Below are 17,445 nucleotides of genomic sequence, written 5' to 3' on the forward strand. Positions count from 1 at the left end.
GCTTTTGATTTTGATTTTGAACGCTCGGAATGAGGTTGAGCCGCTGGCGGCTGAGAGACGGGGTTCGAACTTTGAAGACGGCTACCGCGCAGGGCGCTCGAATCGCGGACCCCGATCAAGAGTCAGGTTACCCGATCGCAGTTCATACTTCATTCCAGTCTTTCCATAGAATTCGTTCGTTGTTGTTGTCAACTGCGAAAGAGTATTTTTTAGAAAGCTGCGAACGCCCGAGGATCGTGGATTATATCGCTTCTCGCCTTTTTCCGACATCCGAGGAACCGCGTCTGCCACGAGAGAACCGGAACCTTTTTTTTAAATGTGATTTCAACTTTGTTGTTCCTCGCCGAAGACGGAAAATAAAATGGCAGGGGTTTTCGATATTGAATTGCACGATGCAGACGTGAAGAAGGAAGACTCCGATGATGACACAATAGAAGTCGAAGAGGTATTTTTACATATTGACCGTTTTTCACCGTTTCTTTGCAGGATTATGTGAAAATCACGAAGATGGAGTTTAAACAAAAAAACTTTTCGAAACGTCTTATGATTTTGATGTGATAATCAGTCGCGATAACAAAGACAGATCTTATAAAAAAAGTATACACTTCTTGAAACATATTGTAGTGATTTCAAAGACTGTCGGGATCGAGTTCTTATTCATGCCGATAAAAATTCAACTCAGAAACAAACAAATAGGCAGACCTTTGATTGCTGTTTTTTTTCCAGGGCGACTATGACCAGGATCCGAACGTGAATGCGATTATCGAGTGAGTAATTTTTCAATAATTTTGTTTTCCTTTTTTAAAACGTCGTGCGGAAAATCCGCGTGACTCGTCCGTTAATTCGTCACTGTTGTTATTTCGGCGGATGATTCACGCGGAAGAACGGCCCCCCCGAGCGGATAAGGAATCGCCAGCGGAATCGCAAGCTTTCTCGGTGGGAAACAAAAAGAGAAAGTACCTGTTAAAACGGGCCGATCGCCGAGACGGTTCGTCTATCCGCATCGCGGATAATTCTGGCCGTCTCCCTTCGACTAACAGACCGATTTAAAAAAAAACCTAAATACACAATAAAAAAACCAAAAGTTGCTTTTTATAAAATAATAGTTTAGCAAATTACCTTGAAATTTTAATAATAAATATCACTTCATTACAGAAAAAAGTGCAAATCTAAGAAACTGTATGGTGCTGCTTTATATTGCATTGGATAAGTTGAAAATTGTCAAACCTGAGTTGTTTTTTGGGTACGTCATTATGTTGAAGTGTCATTGGGTCTGTCTTCACTTTTGGGTTTGTTGAACTACTTAAACACATTTTGGCATTGTGCCATCTTCAATGAGGAACCACTGAACCACACAAATGAAGAGTTGCTGGACAGACCCGATGCCGGTTCAGCATGAGTTACCAACTCGCAGACCAATACCTACTATCAACTCTACATCATTTACAACTGTGTATGTTAAAATATCTACACAAAATTGTATTTATTGTGTATTTATAATTTATGAATTATTTCTTTTATAAGAATTTTTTAAAAGAAACTGAAGATGATGAAAATAAATTAAATTAGAAAACGAATTTTTCATCTATTGTGGAGTCAATTAGTTTAATACTGGAAATTAATTATTTAGGTGAATAAAACTAAACATTTAAACCTGACATTTTTGTTTATTTCTTTAAGATTATAATTACAGTTATATCAAAATATCCAGCAGGTGTTGGTCGAATCAGTGGAAGGAAACTATTTTATGTTTAGCTTACAACTTCTTGTGCAAGCCGTGAGAATCACCTTCTTCGGGTGTTGGTAGTCCAGGTATGAAGTTAGGTGCCAGAAGTTGCCAACAGTTATTTAGCTCCCAATACATGCAGTTTTAGATTAGAAGTTAGACTCTCATTCATTCTTATATTTTCTTCAAAAGTACATACCGTTCACTCAATTAGAGTGGGTGTGAACTCAATGAGTCGATATACCATGACCCCTCTCACACTACACATTCACACTAGTGTTATTGCTTGTATTACTGGTAGTTAAGAATTGCCAAAACTGACGGTTCTGTTTATTTAAAGATGATGTTTACATAAGACATGTTAGGATGTCCACCTGATAAAAAGTAACAACATTAAACAGGTGTATAAAATATATAAAAGTGTCAACAAAAGTTTTGTTGATAAAATAGAATTCTCTCAAAGACATGGCTGTACACAGTTCAAGAACCTACACTAAAAAGAATATTTTTAAAAAACAGCAAAAAAATAAGTTAGTAATAAAATTAAGTTTATAGTTACATCAAATATCCTTCAATGATAAGGTCAGGGGAAACTGTAATTTACCCTAGTTTAATTATATATTTGTATAGTTGTAATTAAACAAATTAGTAAAAACTTTTAAAAAACCAGGATGGCTATAAATGATAAATTATAATAATAGTTATTCAGATATCATGATATTTCACGTTATCTGAATAATTATCGATTAACAGACACTAATCTCCACATATAATAATAGTAATAAAATAATAGGGGTTTGTAAATCCCAGACCCTGAAGATGATCTCAATAAAGATCGAAACGTTGGCACGATAAAGAAAATGTTTTTCTGAATAGAATAGAATAAATTTTTATTTGTACATGTGCACAATAATATATACATTAATTTTTGAATGTAGGGAAAGTGACATTTCTCTATGACTTCCTACTATTTACAGGTCTTTTTTTTTTTATAAATACAAATCAGTACAAGTAATTCCATGTTAGTTTGTGGGGAAAAAAAATTATGTTAACAAAAAAACCACAAGCAAAGGGATGAAATCTATATATAAATTAAATAAATGCATATACAACGTGTAGATGAGAAGTGAATAAATAAATAAATTATTAAATACATAAATAGGTTTATAAATAGTCTTATTACTATAAATTTGATAACTATGTAAAGTATATAAGACAGGTACATTGTGTTTGATCCTCTTATATTTCCAGTTTTCATTTGTTGGATATGCACCTATGGATCTGCAAATAGGATTTGAGGAGACACTCATACGCTTAAAGAATTTGCAAACCGCATCGTAAATTTCCTCCTCTACCCATTTCATGTTAGTTCGCTCATGTAGGTCTGTCAATCTATAATATCTAGGAGAGGCAGTGGCTAGCCGCAGAANAGCCAGTATCATGGAATTTAAGCAAAAGATATGTTTATTGTTGTTTATCTTGTTTTATTTTACGTTTTTCTTGGTGTAAATATAATTTTTTTTTTAAGTTGAATATTAGTAATAATATGTATTATTGCCAGACCGACAGATGAAGATGGCTAAAGGCCAAAAACACATTCAACATGCTTTGGTAAATCGAAAAGATGGGAGATGAGCAAAGGAAAATTAATTATGTTTTTATTATGAAAACAATACTTGTTGTTGATCTAAACTTGTCCAGTACACATCTTTCGGTGGGTTACATGGATTTTTGATACATGTGAGATTTTTCCATAAATTGAGGAATTTCTTGTATGTTCACTACTGCTTATTTTACAGCAATTCATCGTGAAATGCATTTAAAAACATTGTCAAATATCTTGTGAAGTTCTTTTGAAAAATCTTCTTTTTTCTTTGATGGAGTTGCTTTGTTTTATATAGCATTTAATTGATTAAATATAATGTATTTATTTGTCAGCTGGTACATGCTATTTGATATAAACTCAAGAAGTTTTTTAATCAATATTAAAAGGAAACTGGTTTGGCCTGATTTTAACATGTACTTATTCATTATTTTAAATAGTAGAATACTGTAAAAAATTGGATGAAAAGCATATGCAACATAAATTAATTATCTTTGGTACAGACAAGCTGAAAAAAATTCACAGATAGTTTGTTGTATTGTACAAATAATTATCAATTACCGTGTGAAATATAAAAAAGTTTATTAAGAGATATAAAGAAAAATTACAAGACTGATAAAATATATCTTCAATGTGTGGTGATTAGCGACCGTTAATCGATATTTATTTAGAAGCCCTCTGGCACTCTCGACACGACACACAAGAATGGCACAATTACACAGAAGACAAACACTTTGAGCCCTGAAGATGATCTCAATAAAGATTGAAACGTTGGCACGATAAAGAAAATGTTTTTCTGAAACCTACATTACGCTAGACCGCATCTCACGATTTCTAAATAAATATATCTTCAATGATAAAATACAAATTATTTTTTAATATACATACCATGATTTTTGTTTTCTAACGATGGTGGATGGCATTGAATATAATTAAAATCCAAATAGGGGATTGTTAGAATACACAAAATTTTTTTAATATAGGGAGGTCAGTCTAGTGTGCATCAGATGAAATCGATTTAAACTTTTTTATGTTTAATGTGCCCATTGGTGTAGTTCTGACCCCTTGGGTACATTAAACCCTCCTGTGTCCAGGAATTGTTTTCCTTGTTTGCAGTACATCAGTGTTAAATAGTAATTTACTCAAGATGTGATGAGCAGCACATTACAATTTACACTGTAGTTTAAATTTAAGAAGAAAAAAATTTTGCAACATTCAAAACCATTATTTAAAAAAAAAAATTACATTAGAATGGCATTACTTTTAAATATAATCATGGTAATAGTTTCTTAATGGACAGCCATAAAAGATAATTCCTTTCTTAACGATTAATTTATTTACAAACGACAGGATTAGAAAGGATTGATTTTCTTCGGCAGGTTAATGCCAAATCTATTTATAATTTAATTGTAGTTCCTTGTTTCATCATTGTATTTTGTTTTAACGTGTTTATAAAAATATAAAAATAAAAACAAGATTTTCTTATTTTTCAAGTTTTGTACTGAAAATTAAAAAACATATCTTTTGTTAAGCAAGCAAAAACTGATTGAAAAGTTATTGTACATAACAATTTGATAAAACGACTTTTTGCGTGGTCAGGTACAAATTAACATTGATTTAAGTGAATAGAAATAATGAAGGTGGGGTGTGTAAAAGTCAAAAAACAGCTTTTCATTGAAATGTTGGGTTGGCGGTGAATCGGCAGGATCACTCTTACATTCAAATCGATAGAAGTGTTTGTATCTCCTTCAATCTAATGATGAAGGTTTTTAATGCTCAAAAATCCCTATCACTGTAAACACCAAATCTGTGATTAGAACCATTATTTACTATTTCATTACAAATAGTGAGAAAAAATTTAATTTAAGTCTGTGTCCGATGAATATACACATATTGAAGATGTATAACTGAACAGACAACTATTACATTGTACGTACAAATGATGTATAAATAAATTATTTATACTGTATTTTGTATTTTTTTTTTTTTTATAATGCATTATAAAATATAAAGAATTATAATGTGTTACATGATTGTTTGCTGCTGTATTATTGCTGGGCTAATGCTGTATGTTTATTGCACTGGATAATACAGAATTGTCCAAGTTTTACAACAGTTTTTAAGTATTGATTCAACACATATATTTATAATTTACAAAGAATTCAGATTCGTTTTATTTTTTTGCTTCCACAATTTATTACTTATAAAGCAAGTATATATGCAGCTTTCATTACTTTGTTGTTGTAATGGGTCATTAAATGTAAAATGTAAATTGAATGAAACCATTTTAATTTGTGTAATTCTGGTGACATTGAAATATGCAAATTGATCATTTTCATTTGCAGAATAAATCTCTGACCGAATACGAAGTGAGAGTAGTTTCTTTACTCAGCCTTTCCTTGTTTGCAATACTTTAAAGCAAGTGTATTGTTGCTAAATAAGATAACATTTTCTGCAAAGATAGTATTGTAAAAGCCATTCATGATTTTGTTTAGAAAATTATCAAGATAAACATGGCATTGGAATTTCTTATGAGATTTATCTGATTTATTTTATAGATAACAGAATTATTATTTGATATTAAAAATGCCTGAGTACAAATTTTTCACATTTTTAAATCGCTCATTCAGAGTGTATGCATAATTTGTTATCTTATGATGTAACCTTGTGGTTTAATTTTTAAATTGAACACCAGGCACAGAATCATAAATGCAGCTTTTAATATTAAAACAAATCTTTTTAAAATTATTTTCACTCTTACTTTGTAATTTTCTTTCAATATTTGAATTTAGCTAGTACATATTGCTAAGTGATTCAAATACTGGCTATGGATTTTTATGCTTAATTCTCCTGTAAGACAGGAATTTCTTAACATAGTACACATCAGTGTGAATTATGCAATTCTACAATAATAATATTACATCATATGATTATGAACGTAATATTTTTTTTTTTTTTTTTTTTTTTAATTAAAAATATCTTAGAGTCGCCAAAAGGTTTCACAATTATAATTATTTAAATTCCTTTGATGTTTTCTTTGAGTAAATGTTAATCAACAATATTTATTTTGGATAGCTGTTGAACAATTCTTCAATTTTGTGATTTGTTCTCCTCTATTATGGATAATTGGTACCAGCTGGAAGCAGAGATAAGATTTAATAGTTGAAGGCAATAGATTTTATATCAGCTAAATAAAAATTGTTTTCATTCTGACCCGAGTTTGTAAACATTCGCACTAACCATTGTTTGCCAGATCCTGGATATGACCTACTTTATACTGTAAACATATAATCTTGTTATGGGCATGAATATTTCATTTTGTTGTCATCTGCATGGCAACTAGGGAGACTAAGATCATTGGAATGATATTTTTTCCTTAAAAAAATATCTGCGTATTTATGTGTGGTGATTAGTGACGGTTAATCGATAATTATTCAGAAATTGTGAGATGCGGTCTGGTCAAGTGTTTGTCTTCTGTGTAATTGTGCCATCCTTGCGTGTCGTGTTGAGAGTCTCTCACTTTGAGCCCTGAAGATGATCTCAATAAAGATCGAAACATTGGCATGATAAAGAAAATGTTTTTCTGAAACCTACATCACACCAGACCACATCTCACAATTTCTGAATAATAATCTGCTTGCTTAGTTAAGCTTAATAGTTAAAAGCACAAAGTTTACTGTCATCTTAATAATAATTATATATTATAATAATATATTTTTTATATTAATATTATTGCAGCTCTGATGATGTTGAGACTGTCCAGTTATCAGAGCAGACAGTAAACCCTGGCCAGGAGAAAACGGGACCTCAGGATTTTGAGTTGAGGAAAGTTCTCGGTAAGGGTGGATATGGGAAGGTGTTCCAGGTGAGGAAAATCACCGGGCAAGATGCCGGGATGATCTTTGCCATGAAAGTCCTCAAAAAGGCTTCCATCGTGAGAAACCAGAAGGACACGGCACATACTAAAGCTGAGAGGAACATCCTCGAGGCCGTTAAGGTATTTTAACTGTTTGTTGTTGTTTTTTTGTGCATTTTAATAATTTAGAGGTTTAATTTTTCTTTTAGCACCCATTCATTGTTGATTTAATATACGCTTTTCAAACTGGTGGAAAGCTCTATCTCATTCTTGAGTATCTCAGTGGTGGAGAACTTTTCATGCATTTGGAAAGGGAAGGGATATTTTTAGAAGACACTGCTTGGTAAGTTTTTTAATGATAGGTCAAACATATTTTAACAATACATATTTTTTTGTAATTCATATTTTTTTTAGTTTTTATCTATCAGAAATTATATTAGCTCTGGAGCATCTGCACCGACAAGGAATTATTTACAGGTATTCAAGATTTTAAAAGAGAAAATCATATCTTCGTTCAGTTTACATTAAAGTTAACTTAATCCAAATAGAAATCTGATATAATTGGTGATTCATTAGTGACCATAAACAGTAGCTAATGGGAGTTATGAAGTAAACAAAATTCTTCCAAATATTTTTTCTGATTTAATTAATTATAAAAAAAGACATTCAGTTCGACTTTTCTCAGTTCTAGTTTGGATATTTATATAAAATATTGCATATTTTTAGGGACTTAAAGCCAGAGAACATATTGTTAGATGCTCAAGGTCATGTCAAGTTGACTGATTTTGGGTTATGTAAAGAGCACATTCGGGAAGGAATAATGACACATACTTTTTGCGGAACTATCGAATATATGTGAGTTTTTCTAAATAAATAAATATGCATAGTTTTCATGATGTTTTCCATTCAGGGCTCCAGAAATTTTAATGAGAAGTGGTCATGGTAAGGCAGTCGACTGGTGGTCCCTTGGAGCCTTAATGTACGACATGCTCACTGGCGCTGTATGTCATTTATTTTTGTTTGAATATGGCAAAAAATTAATGACCAATTTCTTAACAGCCTCCATTCACAGCTGAGAATAGGAAGAGAACTATAGAAAAGATCTTACGTGGGAAACTTGTACTCCCACCTTATCTGTCGCCTGATGCAAAAGATCTCATCAGAAAGCTACTGAAGGTATTATCATAAGATTTTTACTGTTTAAAAAAAATAATAGTAATGACTGTATTGTTGTTTTTTCACAGAGGCAAGTTATGCTCAGGTTTGGTGCAGATCCGTCAGATGCCTATCTGATAAAAATCCATTCATTCTTCAAACAGATAAATTGGACCGATGTCCTCAGTAGAAAACTCGACCCACCTTTCAAACCGTCTTTGGTATATTTAATTATTTTAAATTGACAATTTTTTAAAAGCTGTTTTTTACAAAGCGAAATGAACATTTACAGACTGGTGAGGACGATGTTTCACAATTTGATACAAAGTTCACAAAACAAACACCAATCGATTCACCTGAAGATTCCACGCTAAGCGAGAGTGCGAATCTTGTCTTTCAGGTAACTTTTTTTTAATCACCTACATATAATATATAAAAATTTCAGAGGTGGGTGCGTGTGGTACTCGGTTCCGCTTTATGACACCATCATAGGAACAATTAGAATGCAAAATATAAGTTAAATTTTATTTAATAATTTTAACTTAATTTGGTGGTAAAAATAAGTTCCATTTAGCTAAACAGTGAGCTCTGAAGAGGGACCAGGGACATGGCCCAAAATGCATTAGCATTTAAAATATGACATAAAAATGGTGTGTTAAGAAAAAATAAATAACTAACATTCTAAAAAAATATGAGCAGAAACAGTAATTAGGATTTGTTAAGTAATTACATATTTAAATAAATGACAAATTTCTCAATTCCTATTGATTTGTCATCAAAACATGTTATATCATCGGAAATAAAAATCTTTTATAACTAAAAATAATTATCAAATTTTTTTTTTAGGAATCTTTTCCCTTTTTCTGAGGAGGAGTTTTCCACATTTCATTCATGTTTGTTTTGTTTCCTTTTTTATTTCCAGGAAAGCAGTGCACAAAAAACAGCCTTTATTTCATTTTTCTTTGTAGGTTTTGAATCTCTTTATTCACACACTTTTGCTTTATTGACATCAATGTAGTTGTTAATTTAAAGCACTACATCATCAGTCATCTTTTTAGTGAAAAAAATGGGAAATAAATCCAACTCGGTACCTAAATACTGCGTAACTCTGGTGGGACCTGATAGAGATTTTATAATATTTGATTTGGCGGTGGGCCTATTATAAACTAAATTAAAAAAAAAATTCTTTGGAGTCGACAGTATTTTTTGCTCAAGTTTTAAGGGCAAGACAGTGGCTTATTTATAATGTGTCATCTTTACTGAAAAGTATAACCAGTGTTGATATTTTCTACATGAATTAATTTTAAAAAAAAAAAGGCACTTGCTAATTAACTAACAGCTATTTAAAAACGTGGAGAACAAATATTAACCGTTTTGGTACAATTTGAACAAAAATTCAACCTAAAAATACAATAAAAAAGGACTTGCAGTACACCGCTATGTGCCCGATTCAGGATTAACATTCATTTACACTACTTTACAGATTTACAGCAAAAATGGCTCTATTTACACTACTGGTATAATTTCAGTTTTAAAACTAAGCCGCTTTATGTAGATTATTGTCATTACTTTTATAACCTTGTAAACAGCCAATTTGCTATAAAATATGTGTAATACAACAGTGTATGTTATTATGCCTGAATCTGAAATTAATGATCTTTTTTTTTAAATTTATTTATACAACTTGATATTTTAAATTAGTTCTAGTAATCAGCACTTCTAATTTTAAACAGGGTTTTACATATGTTGCACCTTCCGTTCTTGAGGAAATGAACCGGCCTCCACGAATTGTTAAGGCAAGGTCACCAAGAAAGGCTTCACATCAACAACACCATCATTTGATCCACCAAATCCCCATAGCACCGATGAGAAACCCATTTGCCTCGAGGCAACCACCACCAATTCATGACGACATGATGGAGGTTGTGTCCCATACACCAAATCACCTAGAAATTCATTAGCCTTGTTAAAAGTTGAATAATTTACATATGGCAGATGCAGATCTGTTATTTGGCCGCCCGTGGTTGACCTGTTTAAAAAAAAATTCTTCAACGAATCCTTTATAAAATGAATTCAGTTATATTTGATGAAAAACAGCCTGATAACACCAAGAAATCTATAAAAACTTGAAATACAAGTTTTATAGATGTCCTCCGAGTTTAAGTAGTAGTTTAGCATTATTTAAACAATTTGTCCATGGGCACCACAAATTTACCATAAAGTGTTCGGAATAGGATCATTGTTACCGGAATTTAGAATAGTTTTTTAAATTTACTTTTCTTTTACTTCTTTTATTTTTTATTTTTAAGGGGTGTCTAGCTTTTTAAGATAAGTCTATGGTAACTATTTGTACAGTCACAAAACCAATGCACAATTTTTGCTACATTTAAATGAAACAGTGATTCACATGTCTTCCAAAAAGGAAAAAACATAAGTCATTGTTAGTAAGAAATGTTTTTTTTTTTTCTGATCTTTGAACACATACAAATTTGTGATGCTCTTCTGTAAAGTTTTTATACATGTTAAACATAAGTTATCAATTAACTAGTTCATTTTCTCTGCATCTGCCTTGGTTTATGATAATATAGTCATGTGTATTTTTAAAAGATGCATCTCGACTTTAAAAGTTCTAGGATATATGATAATTCATATAAACAGTTCAACAATTCTTTTATCAAGAGTGGTGGCCTTCATTATATAGATTTGTATTAAGGGGTTAAAATAAAAAAATTAAATATATATATATACACAAAGATTTTATATCAGGTAAAATGTATAGTGTTTTTGTTCCCCCTCCTCGTTTGAAAGATAACTTTTACTGTTATCTTAATTTTAGGGGGTTTTAAATTTGGAAATTGTTTCACTTGGAAGTAGAGTTTTTGTTCAGTCATTACATAAGTTTTTCCTATTGAATAATGTTAATGACAATACGTTAAAACGACAATATGACTTCTGACACTAATAATAATTATAATGAAAACAACCCCCTTCCCTGTTCTAGTTTTTTTTTTTTTTCATACAGATCATTAAACTTATTTAATTGAACCTTCCAACTTATGTAATGACTAGTAGTTATGGAGATGTTTCCGGAGGAGTTTGATTTCTAAGGTTTAAATCGTTTTCATAAAATTGTTATATAAATAAATAATATTTTTAAATTATATAAAATTTAAATTCAATTAATTTTTGCAATTTATGTTACACAACCATGTAAAATTACTAAACAATATCATGCATGATTTTCATAATATCTATTTTTAACGATTTAAAAGTTTTAAAATGAAATCAAACTTCACTGATAAATTTTCAATTCCAATTTTGTTTGTCATATTATGGTAAATAGCTTTTTTTAAGAATAGCCAAATTGAAAAATACTGCCAGATGTAACATATTGTGAGATAAACTCGCTTCTAGTTTGAATAAGGTCAGCTTGAAAAATTCTTTATATTCCATTATTGATACTGTTATCTGTCATTTATTATTAGTAAAAGGTTTGGATTTTTATATTAATAAAAAAACTATCGAAGAAAAAACAAGTGTAATAAAAAGATTTCAATGGATATTACCTATAAAATATTTTTTAAATAAATTATCTTTGTGAATATACCATTTTATAAGGATAAGTAAACAAGGATTACGATATAGGTTATTATAAATTAAACATTAATTTTGTTGCCTAGTCGTAATTTTTAATTATGTGTGGCCTCAAGTGATTGATCAATTGGGAATTATGCAGTACCTTTGTTTTTCTTAACAATTTTCTTTTCTTATTAAGCTTGTCATGCATGATGTGCTCTATGCTTTTTGAGAATAAAACTTATATTTTATTTTGTTATTTTGTAAGCTTGGTGTTTCAAAATGGTACTCTTTCGAATTGTTTTTCAATTGCATAATTATTATACATAACATTTCAATACATTTGTTAATAAATATGGGTTAATTAATATGGAATAATTAATTACGAACAAAAAAGAGAGATTATGCACTTATATTTGATGTACATTGTAAATAATATATATATAAAACAAAAAATAATTAATTTTGTGATTACAATTTTGTAGTTTAATTTTACATAGATTTTAAAAAACTGGGAAATCAAGGATGAGGACATAAAGGTAAATAAAAAAATTGTTTATGGATGTCGAGCTTTCGGCCATCTTTGAGACCTTTCTCAGGACTCGATTTAATCAAAAGATTAAATATTACATATATAAAACTTTATAACTGTTTAACAAACTTACTTGAAAACCTATTTTAAAACTTGATTAACTCTGATATTTTGTCAGAAGAATTGGGAGCATTCAACTATTAGTTATATTGTTAGTTGTGTCATATGCTGTGATCAATTTCGATAAAGCCAAAGAAAGTCATTACAGGACATTTTGTGAACCATTGGCATCATTGTTGTGATAGGTTACCTCTGGGGGCCTGACAACCACATTTCCAGGTTAATCTAAAATTTTTAAAATAGGTTTTCAAGTAGCTGATGGTAGTGAGTTCGAAAACTGCTTGTGACCCAAACCTTTTTCATCTCGATCAAGACCTTAGATAAAAAGAATGACTAATTAATTGAGTTAATCAAAAGTTTTTAAAATAGGTTTTCAAAAAAGTTTGTTAAACAGTTATAAAGTTTTATATATGTAATGGTTAGGGTAAAATAGAATACTGAGGGAGGCCGAAAACAAGGCCTCATCCTGGATGTCCCAGTTTTTTATTATTCATCATCGAAGTCTGATACCAAACAACTATATTTACACAGATTGTCAGGAATTTTACAAATTTCTTTAGATTGAGATTTTCGTGTTGTTTCAGGCTAGATTTTGTTAGTACTATATTTTATTAAAAGATTTTTTTTAATGAAAATATTTCCTAATTTTCAAGAAAGAATGATACTCAATTTTAATCATTCTTTGTCAATCTCAAGACATTAAATGGTTTTCTTTTAATTTTATAATTAGTAATTTACAAGAATCAAAGCTAAAAAGATTTATCATCATTTTGCCAAAACTGATGGTTAAAATGCCACACTGATCCATGCAATCTAATTTTATTGTTTTTGTTCATATGTATATAATATCGTTGCGATCATACTATATTCAACAGCGATAATCGCATTTAATTAATCAACTGATGCAAACGGTATACACATTTATAATTAATTACAATCAAAGTCTTGTATCTAAATAAATTGGTTGTTTTAATGCCTTTTTGAACTTGAAAGTTTTTTTTTAATCTACGATACCCATATGAGTACAGCTGTTAATATCTGAAAACGTCTAATTTATTAAAATGAAATTGCACACTTTGGCACATAGATGATAAAATCATCACAATTTTTTCTGATCATCGTGAACACAGTACCATTTACATATTAGATAATAAATTCATTAAAATATAAAAAGTTGATTTCAATATTTGACTTTGAAGTAACTCATAAGACTGATAGTCGAACTGTCTACGATTTTACCATGTGATTTTGAGAACATTTGTCAACAAATAATTGCTGTTGATTGGTACCTTTCATAAACTTATCTGATGTAGACCCTGCATATGGTACCTGTAATGAAATAATTCAAACTCTTATTTATAAATATACTCCAAGCAAGAAAATATATCCTTCAATGTTTCCGAGATGGTACACGAAAGATCTCATCTACTTTACTAGAAGAAAAGTTGCAGCTCATCGTGAATACAAGAGGACACATCTCACTCGCTACACTGAGTTTTCAGCACTGCGAGCTGAATGTAAAAAAATGATCAAAACTCTGCTTTTAAGATTATATTAACCATGTTCAATCTTCTATTAGAAATTTAGCTAATGTAAGGGACTTTTGGAATTAAGTAAACACTGTTAATAATGCTAATCATACAGTAGACTCTTTGAATGTTAATGATTTTCTGAATAATGATAAAAGGCAAATAGTGGATGTATTTGCCGATTACTTTAGTAGAGTCTATTCTAAATTCTATAAGAATACCTGGAGACAATACAATATCTTTAATATCCATAATCCTATCTTCTCTACACACACTGGTGAAGAAGTTTTGGGACATCTGTAAAAACTAGACTAGAAACCTGAAACTAGAGGACTTGAAAACATTCCACCTTTACTATTAAAGAGCTGTAAATTTGCTTTTATTGTTGTTCAATAAATCTTAATCAGTCAGTGTTTGACCACATATCTTGGAACTTCAACCTTAAAAAACATAGGTGCCTTGTTCCTTGACATCAACAAAGCATTTGATATGGTATATCAAGATGATTTGACTTATCAAGACTTATCAACCGATGAAAGTTTGTAATATTGGGTTGTCCGGAAAATAATGCAGGATTTTAAGTTTTCATTAAAAAAAATCTATATAAAATATTCTGTTTACGTTTACAGGATTACTCATTNAATTATTTTGATTAAAGAACATTGCTTTAAAGTAACTAGTTTCTTTTTTTTTGTTTAATACCAAAATCCTGCATTATTTTCCGGACAACCCAATAACAATTCAAGGCATACAATCACGGGTTGGTAATGTGGCTGCTGGAGTACCACAAGGCTCTGTTCTGGGACCTACTCTGTTCCTCATTTACATTAATCATGTGCCCAAAACCCCTGGCATTGAACTGGCCCTGTTCGCTGATGACATTGCGCTCTACACATCATGGAGGGTGAGTGCAATAGTAAACCGATTGAGCAGGGCAGCAGAGAGGACTATCAGGTACTTTACGAGGTGGAAAATAATTTTTTTTTTTTTTTTTTTTTTTGGCTTTATGAACTATGCATATTAGCCATGTGACAATTCATATTTGTGTGTTCAAATTTGGGGGGGATATTGTGAAAAAAGGGCCAGAGGCGACGGTGGGAATCGAACCCACGACCGCGGCGTGAGAGTCTCTCGAACCACTCGGCTACCGCGGTCCCCGACAAAATTTAGTAACTTCTTAAAAAAAAAGTAAGTAGTAGTCTCATCTGATGTACCTCAGGGGTCATTACTTGGCCCATTCCCTTTCAAAGTGTTTATTAATGATATTACTCCTTGTTTTTACTTAGTTAATTTCCCCTCTTTGCTGATGACTTGAATGTCTATACTGATATAACTTCCATTCATGTTGCTGAGTTTCTGCAAAAATCTGTAAATAATCTTGTTGAGTGGTGTTCACACAAAGACATGGAACTAAATATAAATGAGGCTGTTAGTTATAGTCTTGTCTTTTGCAATTACGCCATACAAGGCATCCAATTGGGCAGACAGATACCATTAAAGATTTTGGAATCACCTACTCTAGCAACCTCACATTTAACTTGCATTATACCTTAATAATTAATAAGGCAAATCAAATTTTATGTTTCTTACATAGTACTACAAAAAAATTAAGGATCCAGAAAAAATGTCTATAATGTTTAAGGCTATGGTCTGACCCATTTTAGAATACTGTTCAGTTGTTTGGTCCACATCAGAAAATATTAAGAAATCCAATAGAAAATGTACAGCGATGATTTATTTGCACTCTTCAGTTTAAAATTATTAGAACATACCTGGATACTTCGTACAAATTTATTATGAAATCTGTAGAATTGCAACCACTTAATGTGAGATGACAAAACAATGGCCTGATATTTTCTTACAAATTATAATCGACTGTCCACAATTAATTAACTTGCTAAATTTCCATTCCACAGTGTAAGCCAGGCAAAAAATATTATTTTCAAAATCTAATTGTAACACAAATTATTTAAAATTTAGTCCAATACCTTGACTCAAGGAAATGAGTAATAAACTTCCTTTACATTGTGACACTTTTTACCTTTCCTTAAGTCAATTTAAACATTTAAAAAAATCTTTATGTAAGGTATTGGTTGAAATAAAAAAGTCAGTTTCACGAGCAGGATTCGAACTCATGATCACAAAAAGGAGGGAAAATTCGAAAGGTGAGTTGAGATGGGCAGTTGGTGTTCGAGTGGATCGAAGTCAATATTTAGCCGAAGGTCGTGGGTTCGAATCCTGCTCATGACACTGACTTTTTTTATCCCAACCAATACCTTACAAACAGATTAATTTATTGAAAAAAAAAAATTATTGGTCAATCAGACCACGAACTCTAATGTATTAAAAAAAATATTGATCATGGCAATTGTTTTATTTGTTTATATATTTTTATTGTTTTCATTAAATTTTTATCATTCCTTCTCTTACTTTATATTTGTTTATGTATTTATGTTGTTTAATTAAATTTTTATCATTCTTTCTCACTTCCTTTATATTTTTACACAGGTGTATTATGACACAATATGTACAATATTTTATTTGTGTTTGTTATGTTTAATTTGTCCATATTTTTAATTATTGTTATGTGTATATTATTATTTATGTTTCAATTAGTCAATATTACTCATGTATAGTTTAAAGTCTTATCGAACTTGTAACTGGGAATATATACCCTTATAAATAAATAATTTAATTAATTAATTAATATTTCATTACATAACTAGGTATAAAACCAAAATTATACTAAAATAAAAATCTATTTCTGTATCCTAGTACATTTCAACTTATTTATTTAAATTAAAAGATAAAAATGACTATTGGGGGCATCGGAGGGCCGCAGGTGCTGACACGGTGCTCATCACTGTAAGGTAAAGGTCCGAGGTTCGAATTCAGGTTTTTTTTTTAACAGTAGCAAGTATGTGTCTGTGTCACATGGCCATCTATTTTTTCTTTCTTTCTTTTGTATATATGTATATTATGCGTATGTATATTTTATTATATTTTTTTAATAAGCTTTGGCTGTATATAAAATAAAAATAAAATAAAAAATGACATTCCAATATCCATAATTCAAAAAACTAGTAAAGCATTTTCCTTTTATAGATTTTAAGGAACTGAAACTTCGGCCATATTTGAGAAACATTTAAGGTTTTTTTTTAAAGAAAAATATTTCATTTGTTGAATTTTCCTTTTTTAAGTAATAAATTCCACATGAGGGGTTGGTTTTTGAAGGGTTCGGTCCTGTAAGATAAGAATATATTTTTTCTTTTTTTTTTAATTTCTTCTAGTGGGATGAAACGTTAAAAGTGAAATTGTATGGTATAATTGTCCAAAAATGTGACAAAT

General features: G+C 30.5%; 1 protein-coding gene and 1 long non-coding RNA gene across 3 annotated transcripts in view; one reads left to right on the forward strand and one right to left on the reverse strand.

Annotated features, from left to right (window-relative positions):
• Positions 1 to 13,553, forward strand: LOC106664197 (ribosomal protein S6 kinase beta-1-like). 2 transcript variants are annotated; one of them, XM_014389659.2, is made up of 11 exons: positions 1 to 445; positions 727 to 767; positions 7,068 to 7,326; positions 7,395 to 7,528; positions 7,600 to 7,662; positions 7,912 to 8,040; positions 8,096 to 8,186; positions 8,245 to 8,361; positions 8,430 to 8,561; positions 8,633 to 8,740; positions 10,074 to 13,553. In XM_014389659.2, exons 1-11 carry the CDS (start codon positions 362 to 364, stop codon positions 10,299 to 10,301), a joined length of 1,386 nt encoding a protein of 461 aa, XP_014245145.1. In that variant the 5' UTR covers positions 1 to 361; the 3' UTR covers positions 10,302 to 13,553. The 2 variants fall into 2 exon arrangements, with proteins under 2 accessions (XP_014245145.1, XP_014245146.1); XM_014389660.2 differs by lacking the exons at positions 1 to 445; positions 727 to 767 and adding an exon at positions 6,530 to 6,608.
• The window catches only part of LOC112127766, a 7,276-nt gene continuing 1,172 nt past the window's right edge, over positions 11,342 to 17,445 (reverse strand). The window contains exon 2 of the long non-coding RNA XR_002910724.1: positions 11,342 to 13,897. This is a non-coding gene — a long non-coding RNA (uncharacterized LOC112127766). The remainder of the gene's footprint in view (positions 13,898 to 17,445) is intronic.

The sequence above is a fragment of the Cimex lectularius genome, unplaced genomic scaffold (assembly GCF_000648675.2).
Source record: "Cimex lectularius strain Harlan isolate CLEC.00 unplaced genomic scaffold, Clec_2.1 scaffold373, whole genome shotgun sequence".
NCBI classification, from domain to species: Eukaryota; Metazoa; Arthropoda; class Insecta; order Hemiptera; family Cimicidae; genus Cimex; species Cimex lectularius.